This window comes from Barbus barbus, assembly GCF_936440315.1.
Source record: "Barbus barbus genome assembly, chromosome: 31".
NCBI classification, from domain to species: domain Eukaryota; kingdom Metazoa; phylum Chordata; class Actinopteri; order Cypriniformes; family Cyprinidae; genus Barbus; species Barbus barbus.
Window position 1 is genome coordinate 14,888,827 of NC_136759.1, and position 21,281 is coordinate 14,910,107.

Below are 21,281 nucleotides of genomic sequence, written 5' to 3' on the forward strand. Positions count from 1 at the left end.
AAGAGCCTGACATTTATAAAGCATATTGCTTATTGTTGGAATAAAAATGTTTAAACATGCTAAAAATTGTTTATTGTAGGGACCGGGAACTTTCATCGCCTGAGCCAATGGATACAGGGCAGTCAAATGAAACTGGTTCAAAAACAAGGTAAACAATTATAAAGATCAGTCACAACTTTTCAGTTTACTTAATTGTATCTGAATGTTAAAACTTTTTTCCCCCTTCACAGTGACTCTGCCACCAAGACAGCCGATTCTTCTTCTCTTAAACATAAAACCATGAACACTCATGATGAGAAGCCAAAGACTACAGGTGGGTAAAATGTTAGGCCTGACTGTCCATCTCTCAGTTGAATGTTGCAGTGCCAATAGATTTTTTTTTATTTTGTTTTATTTTTTGCAGGACTGCCTAGTAAGGGTGATGGGAAAGGATCTAATGCATTTTCAGTGGAAACACCTGATCAGAGGGACAGTGGCAGAGACTCCTCTCTGGACTACAAGCCCAAGAAAGGGCTCATATTTGAAATCTGCAGTGATGATGGATTTCAAATTCGCTGTGAAAGTATTGAGGGTAAGTGAGATCTAGATAATAAAGTGTAATGCAGAGTTATAGACTCAGTAAGGAGTATGATGTTCTTTTGTTTGGTAATTACAGTCAATCTTCTGTGAAATTAATTTCCTGTTTCCCGTTTCTTTTCAGAGGCCTGGAAGTCTCTGACAGATAAAGTGCAAGAAGCCCGGTCCAATGCTAGACTCAAGGCACTTTCATTTGATGGTATAGACAAATTAGAGCATTTATTTTAATCCTTGCACATATTTGTTTCATGAATTTAGCAGGAACATCTTCTATTTCACATCATCTTTCTCTTTCAGGAGTAAATGGGTTGAAGATGCTGGGTGTGGTTCACGATGCTGTAGTGTTTCTACTTGAGCAGCTATATGGAGCCAGGCATTGCCGAAACTATAGATTCCGCTTTCACAAACCTGAGGAGTCAGAAGATCCTCCTGTCAACCCTCATGGATCTGCCCGTGCTGAGATGTACCACAGGTGTGTGTCATTGCCAGGGTGGTCAGTGTTCATTTTGGCAATACCTGAAAATCCTAAATCCTTGTAGAATGGAGAATGTAAAGTTATGATTGTTAACACTCTAATTGACTTTTATCGCCTTGATTAAATTTTTAGGAGATCAGTTTTGGACATGTTTAATTTCCTGGCCTCCAAACACCGTCAGCCTCCTGTATATAACCCCCGGGAGGAAGATGAGGAGGAGATGCTGCAGAAGTCTGCTCGGTGAGTAACCTTACTTATCCTGTTACATCTTACTATCTCCTTTACATTTGTGGATTAAAACATCACAACACGTGTTTTTTTCACAGACGGGCCACCAGCATGGACTTGCCACTGCCTATGAGGTTCAGGCACCTAAAGAAAGCATCCAGGAAAGCTGTGGGTGTCTACAGGTATAAACGCTTCCTATTCAAACCCAATGGTTGGATTGAGGAATAAAAAGCATGCATCTTTGTTGCATACCATCATTTTCATCCTGTGTATCGCTTGCAGATCAGCTATACATGGCAGAGGTCTGTTCTGCAGGAAAAACATTGACGCTGGAGAGATGGTGATCGAGTATTCTGGCAATGTCATTCGCTCTGTCCTCACTGACAAGCGGGAGAAATACTATGACAGCAAGGTAGAAATCTAATGCTTAGTCTATGAGTGCAATTAATTTTAAACACCAACAACACTGATGTTCCTCATGGCTTTGTCTTTTTGTTACTTTTACTTAGGGCATTGGCTGCTACATGTTTCGTATCGATGACTATGAGGTTGTGGATGCCACCATGCATGGCAATGCAGCTCGATTCATTAACCACTCATGTGAGCCCAACTGCTACTCCCGCGTGGTCAGTGTTGACGGTCAGAAGCACATTGTCATTTTTGCCACACGCAAAATCTATAAAGGCGAGGAGCTCACGTACGATTACAAGTTCCCCATCGAAGAACCAGGCAATAAGCTGCCTTGCAACTGCGGGGCAAAGAAGTGTCGCAAGTTCCTCAACTGAAAGCAAACTCACAAGCTAATTCTGTCTGTGAACGCTATCAAGAGTATATTCTTGCCAGGGAAGAGACATTTAAAAAATTTTTTTTTTTTTTTTTTTTTTTTACTGAAGCAGGCTCAGGTTATCAGAAGGTTCATGGTATTGTGCCTCTTAAGTTGTTTGATTTTTAGAAAAGACAATAGAGCAGAGTCCCATTGGAGAAGATTGCCCTTGTGTCCCCTTTATTAATGCCCAAATTAAGAAATTAGTGCCCCTCATTCTTAACTTTTGTAACTGATCTTTTATTTTACTGTTTTGTTTTTAATTTTTTTTTTTAAAAGAAGGATATTGTGAGAAGTTTTAAATTTGTAACAAGTCGAGTCTGGCCTGCCCTTATTTACTGAGTGTGAAAAATTACAGAAAAATTGCCACATCGTTCCGTTCTACACCAAAGTGCAATTTCGGAAGGGAAAGATGTAATGTTTTTAGATTGACGATACATAATCCTTTTGTTAGTCTGACCTGTTTAGACATCTCTCCCTTTTTGAATGTACATCGAAGCCTTCAGAGCATCCATGGTCGTTCTTGCCAAGATGGGCCTGATTCTCTATATGGAGGACGCTGTAAATATCTCACAGGAGAGATGATGAGGGGAAGCACTAGGGGGAGCAGTGGTCCCAGGAATATATTGTCTGAAGAAAAATGGTAAATGTTCTTTTTTGTCAGTGGTAGAAAGAGACGTGTTATGAAGAGTAGGCAACGAAGAGCTTATGAGATGTGTGGCTGGCAGGTTGAGATCCTGGTGGACTGACCAGTGGACCAGAGCCATTTCTGAGGTCTGGGGGGGAATAACATGCTTTTATTTACTATCCGTTTTTCTAGTAATTCAGAGAGAAAGTAGCTTAATTGCATTGTATTGCAAAGAAGTATAATTTGCATGTTGTTACAAAATCTCATAGGATTTTAGTGAGTCTAGATGCTATTACCAGTTTATTTATCGTGTCTCACCATTAGGGAGTTTTTTACTCTCTAGGCCCGTATTTGTGTATAAAATTAAGTTTTTGAGGCAGTTTAAAAACTTTTTGTTGTCATGTCACTGACAGAAATATAATTCGTTGAATAATGTAAATATGTATATTTTTCTATACAAATGACTAAAAAAAGCACTCATTAGTGAATAGCACTTAACAATGGTATTTATATTTTTAATAATACATTGTATTTATTTTATCAACGTTTTTGTAGGAAAGAATAGATATAGAACACTAATGCTTTGTCCAGAGATTTTTATAGCACTGTCTCAAGATTTTTTTGTTTTTGTAGCCCAAATGTTTCTTTCTATTCCAAAGACTGAAGCAGTTACTGTTCCCACAGAGTGCGGTCCACCAGAGCCTCTCATTGCCAACCCAGGTCAAGCATGGACATTTCAAATAGGGTGTGTAGGTTTATAAGTACAGATCGTTTGATGAGACTCCTTTTCTTAGTGCCAGCCTTAAAAATCACATGCAAGAACAGCCCATCATTTTCTAAACTTGGAGGAAAGATGCATGAAATCCTTCTCTAGCATTCTAGCAACTGACAAGTCCCAAAGTTTATTCCATATATTTTGTTATATCAAAATATTTTCTTAGAGATTGGTGTAATGCAAGGAATCGCCATAGAGGCTATCCCGTGTAAAACTACTTGTAAAGCATTATATATATGGAGGAGGAGAGGGCGGAGGGCTCTTGTTTCCTCACAGTCTTGTGCACTGAAGATCAGTCTTCTTCCCAGTCTTCTTCAACACATGTTGCCTTGGCACTGCATGGACGCTCCAGCCAGCCATTCAGTCAATGCACATTATTTGTGCGTATCATCTCTTCGTTTTCTTGTAAATGTTGACACTCCCCACAGCTGTTCCCATCTGGGCCCTTTTCAGAGCTCGAGTTTTGTTTGACCACTATTTGAATAAGGCTAAGACAGATGTGGCTTTATTATTTTTGTGGATGTTCTGTGGATTATTCTTCCATGGTTCTTCCGTCTTTCAGATCAGAAGTTTGGTGCCTTCTCTGTAAATTTCTCTGGTTGTTGTTGTTCGTTTTTGGATGTTAGGCGTCAGAACTTGACTCGGACAGTCAGCTGAGGAGCTCCAGACTATGGAGAAACGTTCAAAGCTGTTTTAACTAGGGCACAAACAGATTCCACTTGAAATTTGACTCTTGTTTTATTTTTCATGTAAAGTTACGATGATTTTTAAAGGGATGCTGTAGCACGAGAATGGCTTGGGATCTGTACATACCTCTAGACGAAGCTGCTTTGTGCAACCGTGGCTTCCTTAGCGAGCCACTTTCAAGGCCAGTTTCTCTGTCTCATTGACTCGTAAGTTTAACTCTAAAACAAGAGTTTTTTTTTTTTTGTTTGTTTGTTTTCCTTGGCCACTGCAGACCCCCTCCAGCCCTCACTGTACCTAGGCTGCAATAATTTAGACTTTTCCCAGCATTTCACTTTTGATTATGGCACTGAAGATCAGAGTTCTGTAAGTTTCCTCACATTGAACATTTGTTGGCTGCTTGTGCATTGAGAGATAACTTTCCAGATGTCCTTGAACATTGTTGTGTTTATACTGATCAGAATTTGCGGTTTAGCCATCTTTTTCAGGGATTCTTGGGGGTCTCGTCCAACTTTCCTCTCACCCTGGCACCCCTGTAGAACAGGACGTGCTGAACTCTGCAGCTAGGCCGTTGTTGAATGTATTCTAGAATTTATTTTGTTTGAATTTTTTTTTTTTTTTTTTTTTTTTTCCAACATGAAAGGCTGGGAATATCCGGGACAGCTTTTTATTGCATAAAATAGGAAGTTATTACAGCAGGGTTCTACAGAAACTATTGCTCAGTCTAATGAAATAAGATTTTTATTTTATTAATATATTTTTTTTTTTTGTAATGGAGTTACTAATCCTAAGGGCTTTGTAATAGACTCCTGCACAGACATCAATACAATGTCAGATGCTCCATAAACTGGTGTAACAGCGCTCGGTCAGTGTTTCAGAAGCAGACATGGTCTGTCGTTTTCCTGGACTTTACTCTTCCACAACACGCAAGTGGTACCACAACTTCTCCTGTAATTATAATCAACAGTATATATGTATACACAATATACATGGATATATATATAAACTAAACATGTATGAATAGTAACTTGTACTTCAATATCTACACAATATACGGAATGGACAGACAAACTTAGTTACAGTAGCAAACAGCAGCTTCATAATGGTTAATTGCAATGTTCAGTGTATAATCTATAATGGTTTTGTGTTACAGATAAACTTTAGAGTAACTAACGTGCATCATTTTAATATCAAGATCAAGTACCAGTTTTCCTGTGCCTGTGTATGTTCCCTCAATGGAGCATTGCAGTTTTTTTTTCTTTTAATTTGTTAATTTGCTTTAACTTTTTTTATTCTGAAAGGAGCGGTATTTATATTATGAAACAAGTTCATGTAAAATGTGGTTGTAAACTTTTTGAGCATTGATAATTTGTTTGCTTTTGATGGTGTAGTCAGCTTTATTTTACTCTGTACATTTTTAACAGTTTGTGGACATCAGGAAAAAATGTCCTTGCCTAAACCCAGCCATGTCACCTATACCTCTCTCTCCTATTGGATCTTAAGTTGTACTTTTTCTTATGTGATGTTCTGTAATGAGTAATGGTAACCATTCTATTTATTTATTTCTGCAAACATCTCTAGATGTACACTGAGGTAAAGCTCCTGAGAGCAGGTGACTGCGCTCCCTGTTTTGGGAATTTTAACATGGTTCACTGTACAGAAATGAGTTGCGGACCATCTGAGGTACTTTAGGGAATCGGAGAGGTCTGGAGAGGGAGAGATTTTAATTCCTTCCTCTTGGAGGACGCAAGTTTTCCTTTGTCTTACCAACACTTCCTTTCCCCTGTAGCTTCGAGAGATCATGTTGATGTTAATACTGACACTTTTAAGGTTTTTATTTCTTATTTTTTTCTTCAAGTTGCCCCATCAGTGTTTTACCATTTTACAGAAAAATGAAGGAAAATTTGTTCATCTAAAATATTCAACCACAAACTACTTAAGGATGAATGTATAATGAGGAAAAATAAATTGTACATAACTGTAAAAAGGAAAATTTCTAATCATGTTTATTTTCTATGCACTTTTTTTATTTAAGTGATAGTTTAAATAATAAACGTCTTGTTTACTCAAACTTGATATCTTGTTTTACCTTCCTAGTATTGTTAAACCAGTAGTTTCCTAGTTCTGGACCTCAAGTGGTGGTATGGTTAAAAAAACAATAAAAATACAGGTTCCAAAAGGGAATTTTGCCGAAATGCTACCATTTGGGGTTCCCCAAAGAACCTTAATGAACCTCTCTCAACTATAAGAACCTTTTGTGCAATGGAAATGTTCAGTGGATGTTAAAGGGTCTTCATTGAACTGTAGGTGCCAAAAAAAAAAAAAAATGTTTTGTGTTCAATACCCAACCAGGCATGTTAACCAACAAGTAGGAGCTACAGCAGATGGTATTCTTCTCAAACAACAAAGAAAAAACAACAACAGCGTGAAAAGTAATGTCGTTTCTGGTTACGTGTAGCACTTACAGCTCTGCATATACACCGAAAGAACCGCATTGCTGGAAAGAGCTGCTCAAGTTTATTTTCAACAGTTGATTCCTTATTTCAGTCTGCTCTAAACTGTTCGTGAAACAAATTTGGTCATCCTGTAATAATATAATTATAAGGCCTTCCTAATTAAAATGGCAGTTAAAATGCTTGCCTTGGATTTACATGCAAAGGATATTTTTTTAAAGGTACAGCATCAAAAAAGTCCTACTTGGTTTTAATGGTTAGAGTGATTAAAAAGTATTCATGATGCAAGAGACAAACTAATCTAGCATTGCAATGTAAAAATGTAACTATTTATTGAAATCAAGAAAAGGGTGTCTAGCTTCAACCAGCTGTTCATAATCTGAAGTACCTGGTCTCATGAAACCCTGCAGACAACAAGGAGCCACTAGCAGTTTCCCTGAAGTAGTTTATGAGCCATTAGATTTAAAATGCTGAATAAGTGTTCTAGGAGGCCTGGATACCCCTAATGGGGAAGCTTTGTCATCTAAATAAAGCTACCAATGTAACTGGAACCATGTGTCTGAACTGCCACCCACATCAGCACATCCCAGCATCTTTCATTCATGCCTGCAGATTTTCACTGCTCCTTTAAACTCCGAAATAACCACATCATTTTCCAAATGCAATTATTATTATTTTTTCTTCTCTTGATGTGGTGACAATGAATCCAGAAGATTTGTTTACTTAAAGTGGTCGTGTCACATGATCATTGACACTGTTTAGAAAGTATGCTTTGTGTTTTTAAAGCAAGAATAGTTCAGTCTCTTACTTGACCACAGGGCTGTAATCCCCAAATGGTTTATTTCTCACAAATTCACCAGCCACAATGAACTGGCATCTTCCCTTTGTGAACCCCACTCTAATTAAATACACACGAGTCTCGCCAGACTGTTCACTGGCGCCCAAGACCCCTTCTCTAGGGCTCTACTGTATCAGATAATGTTTATGCTTAGAAAGTTGGACAAGCTACAAACATTTAGTCTCCGTCCCTTGGATGATCCCTCTTTCTCCCTCCCCATCTCCCAGCCTCCCTATTTCTAATTGGCTTCCAATAGCGTCCCATTTCCTCTCAAGACTAGGAGTGCTCATTTTTTCCCAGATGCCTTGGACGGCAAAGAAAAGAGGAGTTTCACTGCTCATTTCTCTTTTGCCTGCTCAATCCTGTCAATCCAGAGAAGATTCAAAAACGTAAATGGTGAGTTAAATTTTTTTTCCATTGCTAAAATTTGTTTAGTCATGAGGGGTCTGACTGCTTTCACTAATAAAGTGTTATGGAAACATTTTGATTTATTTTTATAGGTAATTTCTTAACATTTTTGTGTAGACAGTCTACCATTTAGACACTTCAGTGCAGATATAACTATATTATTTCACTTTGACTACCAGTAATGTTCTTTACTATGAAATGACACAGCTGGGTATCTAAATGGAAAGATTATCAAGTCTCTTATGTAACTTCTGTTTTTTGTCAAGATTGTTTATCATTACTGCTCACTCCGAATCTCAGTTCGGTCATTTACTTCGAGTAAAGATACTGTTTACTGCAAATCACATTTCTGAAGGCAAATATTCGAAAACTAAGAAATATGTACATTTAAGGTACCACTGTTTAGGGATAAATAAAGTACAAAGTATATTCCTTTTGAAAAGTTGCTGCCTTTTGTACCTTTTTTTCTGAGAGCACTAATTTGTGACCCTGGACCACAAACCCAGTCATGAGTGTCAATTTTTTTAAAATTGAATAAATAATCTTTCCACTGATGTGTGGTTTGTTATGATAGGACAATATTTGGCCGAGATACAACTGTTTGAAAATCTGGAATCTGAGGGTTGCAAAATAATCAAAATACTGAGAAAATTGCCTTTAAAGTTGTCCAAATTAAGTCCTTAGCAATGCATATTACTAATCAAAAATAAGTTTTAATATATTTATGGTAGGAAATTTACTAAATGTCTTCATGGAACATGATCTTTACTTAATATCCTAATGATTTTTGGCATAAAAGAAAAATCTATAATTTTGACCCTTACAATGTACTTTTGGCTATTGCTACAAATATACCCCAGCGACTTAAGACTGGTTTTGTGGTCCAGGGTCACATTTATGATTGATGACAGTTCAAACCCATTTATAATGCATTGAAGTTCCGAAGAGCAAAGCTGATCCTTCCCATATTTCAACACAAAGTTTAATTTTTAGTATAGTATAAATGATGCTGTGATTTTGAGGGAATGAACCCCAATGTTAATATTTTGTTGCAATAATATTATGGCAGCCTTGTACACAATAACACAATGCTTCAATGATAAACAACGTGAAGCATACGCGTGAGAAATGTGCTTTGTTTGGAAATCAGACTTCAGTTGACACTGGAATGATGGTATTTGTTCTGCACTCTTTGGCAGTCATTCCTCTTATGTCCTAACATCATTTCGAACCAAAATACATAAACAAGGTCCTGAGAGATAACTTTCCAGATGTCCTTGAACAGATGTTTCTATTAAACTGAAGATACCAGTGCTTTAACTGATTCTGCAGAATGTTTGAAGAATGCTTTGGTGGTCTGGTTGTATTTCTCAAGGTGAATCATCAGCAGTTTCTCTTCAACTTATAAGAAACAGCTGTTTGACAGACAGCAGACTTGAACCTAACCTGCTGATTTACAGCAAGTCATAAAATCTTGGAAATGTTTCATTCCAGGCAGGATTATGAGAGCTGACAAGCCCATGAATACATCCTTTTGTAGAGACTGTGTGTGTTTGAGGCCTGATTATTGACTGCCTTCAGCACCTCATCGATGACAGGTGGTGACAGTAAAATTTATTATAGTAATTAGCATTTTCGTTATCCACCAACTAACTATAAACCTTAAGTTTTCAACCCCTCAAACGGTAGATGATATCCAGCTTAATGAGCTTTTTTAGGAAATGTGAATTACTATATAAATCTACAGAGATTGCATATTACTACAACATTTCCCTTAATGTTTATATATATTGGAAAATATTGCTGATTTGTTCAGTGTTGGAGCTCCCAGCATGCACTGCAGTGTGAACAGCTTAAGTTCTTACTGTTATAAACAGTTCTTTTGTTGATTATTTAGATATTTTTTAAAGAACTTATTGGTTGCACAAGATAGTTTGCAATTAGTGAAGAATCTACTTCATATTAGCTGACAAAATGGGGATAGTTCGTCCAAAAACATTTACTGTCATCATTTACTCAGCCTGGTGTCATTTCAAACTTTCTTTTATAAGAATATTCTGGCTACTCTTTTCAATATCAATAAAAGTGAATCAGGACTGAGGTTGTCAGGCTCTAAAATAAATGAAATCACTATAACAGTGATACATATGACTTGTGTAATATATTCCAAGTCAGACTTTTGGTACTTTATGGTAATTTTATGGTGCTTCTGCATCCTTTAAAAGCTTTTTAAAGGCTTCAGTGGGATGCAGGCTGTAAGACATGAATTCCTAAGCAATATTAAGTCATATATAATAAATCTTCTTCATCTGCATTTACACTTACACTGCAGAACTTGTGCTTTAGTAATTACGATGTACTGTCAAATTTCCCTTGGCATACTCACCCTATTGACTGAGAGGTGAGATCATGCAACTCTCAGACTTGTGCTTTACTGTTTTTCACATTATGTTCAGCCTTCATACCAGATTTTTATTTTCAGTCTCAGTAATGCTGAAGTCATCTTGAAGTTTATAAACTTCAAGTTTATAAAACTTTTTTTTCTTTTCTCCACAGACTGAGCAATGACATCTCTGCAGACATGGCCTCTTTCATTGCTGCTTGTTATTGCAGTACATTGTTCTTATTCACTTGAAGACAACAAGATCCCCAGTTTGTGCACAGGAAGCCCAGGCATCCCAGGATCCCCTGGGTTGCATGGCAGCCCTGGTCAGCCTGGCAGGGATGGACGAGATGGTCGTGACGCTCAACCTGGAGAGAAAGGGGACAGAGGAGACCGAGGAGAACCAGGTACAAAAATAGCATCCTCAATGTTTTTCTCACCTTCTCCTCCCACAGAGTGCTGCAGGGATGACAGGTTTTTTTGGGGGAGGGAATTAGTATCACTCTGGTCCCCTCTGTGGATTTTCCCACTGTATTTTGGATTATTGCAGAAAATTTGCTCCAATTAAAGATTGATTCTTACATTTTATTCCTCATGATAATGTTCACAAATTAACACAACTTGAATTTTAAAGCCCGAATTCCATTGCTAAACGTAGGCTGTAAAGAAACTACACCATGGCTGCAAGACTTCAACATCACCATCATTAAGCTTCCAACAACCATGAAAATATCTTGAGCTTTTGTTAACCCCAGACCTTATTTCAGGCATTCAGACAAAAACTGACTTCATAATGATGGAAGTGGAAGTGCTAAAGTGCTCATTTGCATGTTTTGGCCTACAAAAATGTGTAATCCCTGCAGCACTCTATTGAATGTCAATAGTGAAATATGAAAATCTTATGATGCTTATCGCAGGTCAGTCGGGGGTGAGGGGCCTTACGGGAGACCGAGGAGATGCAGGAGAAAAGGGAGAGAGAGGAAGCCCGGGTGAGTGTGCGGTGGCCCCCAAATCAGCTTTTAGCGCCAAACTGTCTGAATCCCGCACAAGCCCATTGGCGGTAGGGGACGCGGTGCGTTTTGACAAAATCATTCTGAACGAGCAGGGGGATTACAATCCAGAGACGGGACGATTCACCGGCAGAGTGCCAGGCGTCTACTACTTCGCTGTTCACGCCACAGTGTACCGCTCCAGCTTGCAGTTTGACCTTATAAAGAACGGAAACACCGTGGCTTCCTACTTTCAGATCTTTGGGAACTGGTCCAAACCAGCCTCGCTGTCTGGAGGAACACTAGTGCACCTGATACCAGGAGATCAGGTGTGGGTGCAGATGGCCCTGGGCGAGTACACTGGCTTTTACTCCAGTTCGAAGACAGACAGCACTTTCACTGGTTTCCTAGTGTACTCAGACTGGAAAAACTCTGCTGTTTTTGCATAAATTTCTGTCTGTCTCGTGCAGGTTTCCTGAATTAGAAAAAAATACTTTTATGGGTAAGACAAAGGCTTTTGATTGGCCTTCCTTTGCAATAATTTCATTAGAATCAGATATCAGCATTGCACAAATGATTATGTTCTAAGCACATGTAGTCATACAGAATACAATTACTGGAGTATTTCCATGCAAGTAATTCAAGTTTGAAAGTTATTAATGAAACCTATTACTACTTTGGAAATATGGAATAAAAAAAAAAATTAAAATACTGAAAAATCTTCTGCTGAAAATGTTTATTCTGGTGGCAGTCTATATTTTGTAAAAAAGCACAATAAATACTTTCCAACACGTCTCTGGAATATGACTTCAATAAAAAATGCCTCTCCTAATTACCTAATTCGTCAGTAAATGTTACAAGGAAAAGCGATTTCTGCTGCTGGGAAACTGTGAGCGGTGGTTTCAGGTTTCATGGTGCATTTAAAGCAATACTTCATTTTTAACAGGAAATGCTGTAATCATTCATTCACTCTCAAGTTTTTCCAAACCTGAATAAAGGCTCGTCACCAAGAACGATAACTGAAGATAAGTTAACTATATTAACATCACAGCAGTGCACAAACACGTTGTTTATTCTAAACACGTGCTACACTTATGTCGTCTGCCAAAATGCTCGAGCTCTTTAAAGTTGTGCGGATTCTGATTGGCTGTCATTAATTCATCAGCTCGAAAAAAGAAAAAAAAAAGTTTTAAAGTGATTCCAACAATATCGTTCCTCTGATGCCAGGCCTAGTGTTGTAGTATGGACTCTGCTATTCTTTAAAGTTCAGAATGGTTTTTAAAACTATATCTTGGTGTGTATGGGCTTTTACTCTTGTTTGTTCTGTGGAACACTAATGGAGATTTCTGAAGAATGTAGCCTAATTCTTTTCATTAAAATTGCAATGAATGGGGACTGGAGGACTTTCAAGTTTCAAAACGGATGCAGAAGCACCACAAAAGTGTAGTCTGCATCTTATTCGAGAATTATTCAGACTAGTTTTATATACTAACCCCCGGTTTCACAGACAAGGCTTAAGCCTAGTCCTAGACTAAAATCTAAGTCTGAGCTGTTTCAACTGAAAGAAACTTGCTCTGACTGATCTTAAAATATATCAGTGCCTTTGTTTTGCCTCAAGATGCACACCAGTAATGTTTTTTTCTAAGTACGTTTATAAAAATTACTTAAATGTCCTAATTGAACCATGACCTAATCCTGGCTTAGTTTAAGACCTGTCTGTGAAACCGGGCCTAAATTTACTAGCAGATTCATTATAGTCAAATGGATTCACTTTGTTGACCAAGAGAAAGATGTTTATTTTGGAAGTGATGTCTGAGTAAGTGGTAATTACTTTGGTATTGACAATAGAGGTTCTTTTCCAGTTTCGCTAATATGACTAAGCCTTAAAATACAAATTGTATATTTATAGAAAGCCAGAATCCATGATTTGTGTTTGGTTGCCTCTGTGCTGAGCCACGCATTTTACAGACACAGCCTGAACTTTGTCTAAAAGTAGCTTTTTCTTTCTTTCTCTCATTCTCTCTATCCTTTCTCCTCCTTTTCTTCATGTTTTTGTTTTAAGACAAGTAGTTCCAATTTTCCCCACGGAATGTTTTCGCAGTACATTGAGAAGAACGAGAGGTACATTTGTTCATTTCCATGAGGTCATGGCCTTTTTCCTTCACAGCTGTAAGCAGAGCACTTCAACCAGATAGAAACAAGCTCAGAAGTGACGTCTAAATCAAAGTCCAGAACTCCCAAATATTTGTATCATTACCATTCACAACACTATTTATTGGTCTTAATGTCAGGGGGCTTTGAGTGAGCTGGTTTAACAGGCACAAAACATCAGAACAGTATATAAACGTCCAGATTCTTCATCAATTCTAAAAGCAATCTGAATTGCAGACCAGATTTATTTGGAAAAACGTATTTTAAGGACCATTTTGATGTATTTTTTCCTTTCACAATAGTGCAAAGTGGCATAAACTGTTGTAACGAGTGAAATAAGATGTGGCTCCCGTGTGAACTTCGACTGATTTTCTGCAACTTGAGTTAGGCGAGCTATCCTTTACATTCATCCTAACTCAGCGCGATACTGTGATAAGTAACCGAGTGCCACTGAATGTTCAAGTCAGTGTACTCTCCTAAATGAATAATGACGTATAGACATATACAGTCATATACCATGTTATTTACACAATCTACTATAGTAGCCTACATGTCCTAAAACTTTACAAAACCTAAACTAGATAAAGTAAATTCTTTGTAGTTCTTTGTTTTTAAAAATATAAATATATATTAAATAATGGTGTTGGGGGAAGTCGTGGCCTAATGGTTAGAGAGTCGGACTAGTAATCGAAAGGTTGCGAGTTCGAGCCCCCGGCCGGCAGGGATTGTAGGTGGGGGGAGGGAATGTCCAGCGCTCTCTCCATCCTCAATACCACGACTGAGGTGCCCTTGAGCAAGGCACCGAACCCCCAATTGCTCCCCGGGCGCTGCAGCATGGCTGCCCACTGCTCCGGGTGTGTGTTCACGGTGTGTGTGTGTGTGTGTGTGTGTGTGTGGATTTGTTCACTACTCACTGCTGTGTGTGTGCACTTGGATGGGTTAAACGCAGAGCACCAATTTCGAGTATGGGTCACCATACTTGACAATACGTCACGACTTTACTTTACTTTACTTTACTAAATAACACCACAGATTCCGAACGTGTAATCATTTGTAGCTCTGATGCTTTTATGAAACAAATTATGTTTACATTTTTAATAATATCAGCAGAGGGCGTCCTTTCATTATCCTCGGAGGACTCGCGCCTGTTTATGTTCCCAGTTCATATTTTTGGTTTTGTTTAATAACAGCAGGGGGCGTTCTTTCATCATTCACACTAATAAACGATAATTGCATACAGAAATTTACACTAATAAACGATAATTGCATACAAGAATTAGCATGGTCTAGTTCAAAATCACTTACCTAACAAAGAACTGTAAAATAAGGTGGGTTATAGGTTTAGGGTTATTACTCAGTTATTTTAATTACTATAATAAGTATGTACATGTTAAACAGTACTGTAAATGTGCTGCTTCCACAAAAGTAGCATTTTTGTTTTCACAAGTTACTCTCCATTTACGTAGTAATTGCTAAGTCTTTGTGGAATTTCGTGTATAATGGAAGTCCCCTGTGCAGTGGATGTTTGTGTGTGGGTGTGAGGGACTGGTGTTTTTCCCCGTTCTCATCCTCAGAGACAGGAATGTTTCTATTGACCCAGAAGCTGGACTTCCTATTTGTAAAATAAACTCATATTGGTTCAGTGGGCCCGGCGCCAGACACACTTACATATACACTGTGAATTTCATGACCCTCTGAACTGAGCTGAGTCTATTCTAGCTGTGCTATACTTAGAGGACTACATCCCTGCATGAGTATCAAGATCCCAAGTGCTTGTTTTTCAGGAAGTTTATAGAAATATTGAGGGTACAGAATCATGCTTTTGCTCTTTCTAATTTCAAGATGAACTGTCTATTTGTGAGATTTATTAACAGAAATTTATTAACAGAATTTTTATTTTTGGGTGAACTAACCCTTTAAGAGAATGATGCCATTTGTCACATTTTCTTCATGTTTATCCACTTGTCGTGAATAATTGAAGGGCTGATGGTCCTCAACATGGTAATTTATTTGAGGGTTAGTCAAAGTGTAGATGTTTACAAATAAGGGAGCAAAGGTAAACTTGTAGCCAGACTCAAATCGATATATCAATCAACAAATGCGAAACATGTTTTAAAAATTTCCTACGTGCTTAGAATTTAATTCCTATACTCTATAATCTATGGACTAACAAGATTGTGTTTTAAAAAAGACATTTAAAAGATCTTACCCTAAAGATTCATTGCAGTGTTGTGTGAATAACAGTCAATGAAGTGGTGCTTATAGTTTTATTTCAAGGAACAAAATAAATGAGGAAATCCTCTTTCAACTCTGTTTAAAAAATAGGACACTTTGGTAAATTCATCATGGTGCCTCGCTTCCTAAGCTTTAGGTTATTTTTAAAGCATTGTTCCCAAGTATGCAGTTACAGATAGCAGGTATGAAAGATGCATCCGAATGTAAGTACTCTGGGAATTGGTTGAATACTGTTTCTAAGTGCACAACAATGGGAGTTTCAGATTTCCATTTGCTAAAAATGATGGAATGTGGAGCTGTCCAGTGCTGAATGTGCCTCCTTTTATAATTATAGAAAAAATCTTGTTTTCCAACACATTATATCAAATGAACCACTTAAAGCTAGTTCTCTACCACTTAAAATCTTTGAGTTTAAACTATATACCAACACTCACAGTCAAAAAAAAGATCTTATTGAAGTTTCTTAAGCTAACACACGCTGCATTTAATTAACCAAAAATACAGCAAAAACAGTAATATTGTGAGATATTATTAAAATTTGAACTAATTGCTATTTATTGAAATATGTTCATGAGCAGCAAATCAACATATTAGAAAGATTCGGAAAGATCATGTGACACCAAAGACTGGAGTAATAGCTGCTGAAAATTCTGCTTTGCATCACAGGAATACAATTCCATGTACTACAATTTAAAATATATTAAAATCTGAATACACAATATTATTGCTTTTACTGTTTTCATTAAATAAATGCAGCCTTGGTGAGCATAAGAGTACTACTTTCAAAAACATAAAAAATCCTAAGTTTGATCGGTAGTGTAGCCGAGTTGAACATTAGTTCTATTAGATTGATTAAGAAGCATGATAACACTGGATCAGACTTTGGGAAACTCCCTTCCCATGATTTAACAACTGGAGGAGGTGGCGTCCTCCATTATACTCTCCGGTTCATAAGGTCCAACGCCCACGATCAGGAGCTTAAAACCTTGGCTTGTGTGCTGTTCTCAGCATAGAAGTGACATAAGTCATTTATCACAATCAAAGACATGGTTGTGAATTGCATTTTAGTCCAATGACGAAAGTACTACAAGTTGTGCTGAAGAAAGACAATACGACCGCACAGTCAAATACTGTTTATTGTTAATTTGGATAGTCAGTTGAATGTGGTTTTGATATTATCCAGGCCTCTGGAAAAACAGACATCTGCTCTACCCACAAACATTATCACTGGAGACCTTCATAGAAAACAAACATCTGCGGTACAAGAATACAAAAGGTTTGGGGCTTAACATGGAATGAAATCACAGCTTGTTTAAAAACCTTAAAATTACAATGATAAACTATGGGTTAGTGCTTGTCACCTGCATTGTGTAGAATTGAGAGAGAGAAATAATTAGGGAGTCATTTTTTATATTTTATAGAAGGACAACAGCTTGCATGGACCTTGCAAATGCTTTTTTTTTCTATTAAATGCACCTGATTGTCTTGCGCATTGTGCCTTTCTGAATGGGTTGTGGAACATCATGTAAGACCAAAATAATTGAGATGAACCAGAAAAGCCTGTACCTTGTTTCTCTAATGCATAAGATGTTTTCCAAAATAGTGATTTCTAACGTCATCCCCTGGTCAAAGCTGAGCTAAAAGCCTTTCTGCCACTCTGTTTTTACCAGTAACTGAACTGAATTACTGTCTCTCAAAACAAAAAACAAGCACAAAATTTCAATTTGAAAATGCATTAATCAATACCACTTGAGCAGTGAGAGAGCCTTAATGCTGTTCAATAATAAATGACAAAAACAGCATGAATACATCAACAGATTGTAGAATGGCTTCTGAAAATATTGTAGTGACACTTGCATTTGAAAAGAGTGCAAAACGCCTTTGGTGGAATGCTTACAATGTATGCAAAGCAAAACTAATTTTTACGAAAAAATTATCAATATGATGTTGTAGATGCTCCCATGAAACCTTTGATCACCTTTACAGTCAGGAAAAAAATTAAGCAGACAAATCATATTAAGGCCCAACATTAGTTGTAGTATACAAGTATTCCCCATAAACATCACAATAATCCTGTATATAATCCACAATAATAAGACTTCAATCAATCAATTACAATTATAACAAATGTTTGTGAGAAGCATTTGAAATTTTAACTATAATTTCTGGCTATATTAACATTTACTCCAGTGAAAACGTTCATCCCATGTTGGCCTCTTGCATCATAATCCACCCAGATTTTTGTTTAGAAATGTTTTGGACCGTTTTTGCTTGTAAACATTGCTTAATCTGTGCATATTTCTCTCCTGATTCAGACGAGGTGGCTTTTCTCTGGAGAAAGCAATATTACGGATAAAAGACTCTTTGGGAGTGGTTTGAAGATAAAAAACATCTTAATGATAGCTCTGCATATTATCAAAACACAGTTTTAAACTTTACAAGACATTAATGGCTGGACTGAAGTCATGTGAATTACTTTGGATTACTGTAAGGTTTCAAAAGTTCCCATGAAACCTTTGATCACTTTTACAGTCAGGCAAGAAAATCAAGTAGACAACAATTCATACTTTAAGGCCCAACGTTAGTATTGTAGCATACAAAATGTTCCCCATAAACACTTGACAATTATAAATCTTCGATCTTCACAATCAACACCCCATTTGTAATGTTTTTAATACAAAGCTTACATTCATGTGATATTGCTGTATGAGAAAAATAGTGTTGCTTCTACAAGCTGATGAAACAAGTTACAATGAATATAAAATCATAAGAAAGCACAGTCACAGTCATCAGCCTTGCAATCACGATTTATAAAAGGTTGTGATTTAAGTCTATGTACAAGCAACAGTAGTGGAATGAGCATCTATGAAATAGGAACAAGTGGTTTCCCACATTTCAAGAACAGTGCTGTTCAAAAAACCTGAGGATGACAATCGCTTCCCTCAAATATACACGTCCATGGTCTGAAGGATCATGTGGCGGCACAGGGGGCAGTTGTGTTGGTAGATAGGTTGGCTGAGCAAAATGTTGGTGCAGGCTCTACACAAGCACAAGTGACGGCACGGCAGGAGCACGACAGTCTTAGTGCTGTCCTGACAGATCACGCACTTCTTCCTCTCCTCTTGCTCCTGCAGAAGAGTCAGCAGGTTGTCAGCCGGAGGGCCTTTGCAACTGTCCTCCGAAGGAAACTTCCGGAGTGGCCTGTGAGTGCTGGAACTGGGAAGCGGTGGGTTTATAGGGTCATCCACTTGGTTGGTGTCCTCAGGCGCGTTTTCCGGCACATTTAGGTCAACTTGAGGCTCAGGGTTGGGATCAGGCTGTCTAACATCCCCCTCTGCCACTTCCATCCTTGCAGGAACCATTATCTGGCTGCGATGCCAGGCCAATCGCCGCCACACGTTCCTCTCGAGCACAGAGAGGCAGTGTAGAGCCCTCCGGAGACACCGCAGGATGGGAACAGCGTTGATGTAGTTGATTACACGCAAAGATACAAGTCGTGGGAGCGCTGGGTTTAGATATACGGTGGCACTCGCGATTATGATCAATGTGAGCAGCAGCCCGTAAGAGTTGAGAAAGAAAATGCTCACAAATACATGGCACACAGATCCCAGGAACTCCATCGCCAGTCTGCATGGTGTCCACAGCAGGATGGAGGTGCCGACAAGACTGCTGTAAAGAAACGTAAGCACAGTCAAAGTCAGCTCAAGAGCTTTCTGCAAAGGGCAGGACACTGCTTCCACCGTGCTGACCACCACCGAGTATAAATTCTGCGTGCCTATGAGCAGCAAGTTGATGATCGTGTTGATGAAATACAGCAGCAAGCTGAAAACAATTCCACAGCCTTCCCAGGCCTGTCGCAGCAAACCGTGTCCAGACAGCAGTCCGCGGTGGAGAAGCTCCTTGGTGCGGAGCAGTAGATGCGAAGACAGGTAGCCGATCATCTTGAAGCTTTCCAGGACGCCTCCCAGCAGCTGCATCCAGCCTCCGACCATGTTATGGGTCACGACGGTCACTCCGTCCCTCATGGTGATGATGCAAAGCAGAGTGAGATTCCAGCACTCCGACACTGAATTTGTGAGTAGCATGGGCAGACTATTGATAAAGGAGATCACTGCCACCAACAGCTGAATTATTGAGCTGACAATCACAAAATTTAAATCCAGGAGGAGGCAAATGACTTCTATGCATTTTCCAATTGAACTAAAAATAAAGTTCAGTAGACCCATAATAAGGATGTCCGCTTGTGAAACTGTCTCCTTTGTTTGCTGAAATGGACTATATATTATCTGTCGTATTATTTGTGCTGTAAAACGACATGGTTGAGTCTGTATTTACACAAACAAACAGCTGTCGTAGCCAAGTTAGCTCGCGTGCTAACCCATACGCCGACGTCTTTGCAAACCACTCGGTGTTAAAATAAAATCAACTCAAGGCGTATTATAACTGACCATTAGCTGGGAATGGCATGTCCTCTGTTTTGGACCGAAACACTCATCCTAAACATGGGTAGCATAGTCAGTGAAGTGGCTGCTCACACATGGACGGAAACTGCTCGGCGGATGTTTACGTTTGAAAATCGAAACTGCTGGCGTTGGCTGGTTGTGTAAAGATGTATCCCGCGTAGAGGTTCATTCTTATACACGGTGTAATTCAAGCGTCCACGTTATTTTGTGAAGCTCCAAGACGACGACAAACTTGCGTCTTTGTTTGGATTATAATGCGTTAGAATCGAAAGCTTCTCGTTCTGTTTCAGACGGTTGTTTCCGCTTTACAACACGTGTTTGAGGTGGATCAACCCGGCGCTCGGACTGCGCAGAAATACGCCTTTCCACCTTCTCTTAGTCATTTTATTGTGCATGCATTGATTATATTACAAATAATGTCGTTTTTTGTGGAGATTTAGAGGGTGGGGAAAATTAAATCATTCGTGATTAGTTAAAAAAAAAAAAATCCTTATCTATGCTATTTATAATTTCTAACAGCTGTATTGGCATGCTTGATTGAATCACTGCAGTTATTTATTTGTTTGTTGGTTGCTTCAGACATTAGGCTTTTGTCCTTAGAATATTAGACATGTTCTACAATATGCACTTTGTTTCCATTTGAAATGTTTTTACAGTTTTGATTCACAAAACATTAGGCCCACAAAGGTTTAAATTAAAAGTCCAGTTACGCTAAGTTGTTTCTTAAAGACTAGAAGTACTTGTTATATTATGAATAATTGTTTCACGGTTTGAAATCAGCTGAAAATCCAGTAATAGTTTGTTTTATGACAGGTTTCATTTCAGTATGGCAAAATGAGAATGTATGATCAAAAAAAACTGTATTATTATTACTGAGCAAAAATGGTAAAAATGTTCAATAGTCTTTTGTAGCCAAGGATTATGTACAGAAAATGACTGTCAAAAACAAACGTACGCTGAGAAATATTTACTGGAGTAAATTGTGTGACAACTAGCCCTGTTCTTGCTAAGTTAGTATTTAAAACGGTTTTATTGTTACCTATTTGGTTGTTAACATTTTCCAGTATCTCTTCTGTCATGAAGACTTGATGAGAACATATTTATTTTCAATTTCAAAGGAAATAATTATCTTGTCTGCTCATTTGAGCTGGACAAATAAACAAAATGATGAT

The 21,281-nt window shown here is 38.2% G+C and overlaps 3 protein-coding genes across 3 annotated transcripts in view; 2 read left to right on the plus strand and 1 right to left on the minus strand.

The window, feature by feature from the left end:
- LOC306851055 (histone-lysine N-methyltransferase 2A-like) overlaps nt 1–6,252 on the plus strand; it is a 32,311-nt gene extending 26,059 nt beyond the window's left edge. The window contains exons 27-35 of the mRNA XM_079387101.1: nt 80–148; nt 231–313; nt 404–571; nt 701–775; nt 874–1,048; nt 1,184–1,291; nt 1,378–1,461; nt 1,562–1,691; nt 1,789–6,252. Coding sequence (XP_079243227.1) covers nt 80–148; nt 231–313; nt 404–571; nt 701–775; nt 874–1,048; nt 1,184–1,291; nt 1,378–1,461; nt 1,562–1,691; nt 1,789–2,064 — 1,168 coding nt within the window. The 3' untranslated portion in view covers nt 2,065–6,252. The remainder of the gene's footprint in view (nt 1–79; nt 149–230; nt 314–403; nt 572–700; nt 776–873; nt 1,049–1,183; nt 1,292–1,377; nt 1,462–1,561; nt 1,692–1,788) is intronic.
- Nucleotides 6,253–7,778: 1,526 nt separating this feature from the next.
- On the plus strand, nt 7,779–12,266 carry LOC306851342 (complement C1q tumor necrosis factor-related protein 5-like). Its single transcript, XM_079387503.1, has 3 exons — nt 7,779–7,876; nt 10,445–10,678; nt 11,189–12,266. The coding sequence occupies exons 2-3, from the start codon at nt 10,453–10,455 to the stop codon at nt 11,707–11,709; spliced, it is 747 nt and encodes a 248-aa protein (XP_079243629.1). The 5' UTR covers nt 7,779–7,876; nt 10,445–10,452; the 3' UTR covers nt 11,710–12,266.
- Nucleotides 12,267–16,770: 4,504 nt separating this feature from the next.
- Nucleotides 16,771–20,405, minus strand: LOC306851828 (E3 ubiquitin-protein ligase RNF26-like). The gene has a single exon (XM_079388280.1). It carries the CDS (start codon nt 19,870–19,872, stop codon nt 18,589–18,591), a length of 1,284 nt encoding a protein of 427 aa, XP_079244406.1. The 5' UTR covers nt 19,873–20,405; the 3' UTR covers nt 16,771–18,588.
- Nucleotides 20,406–21,281: the final 876 nt, after the last annotated feature.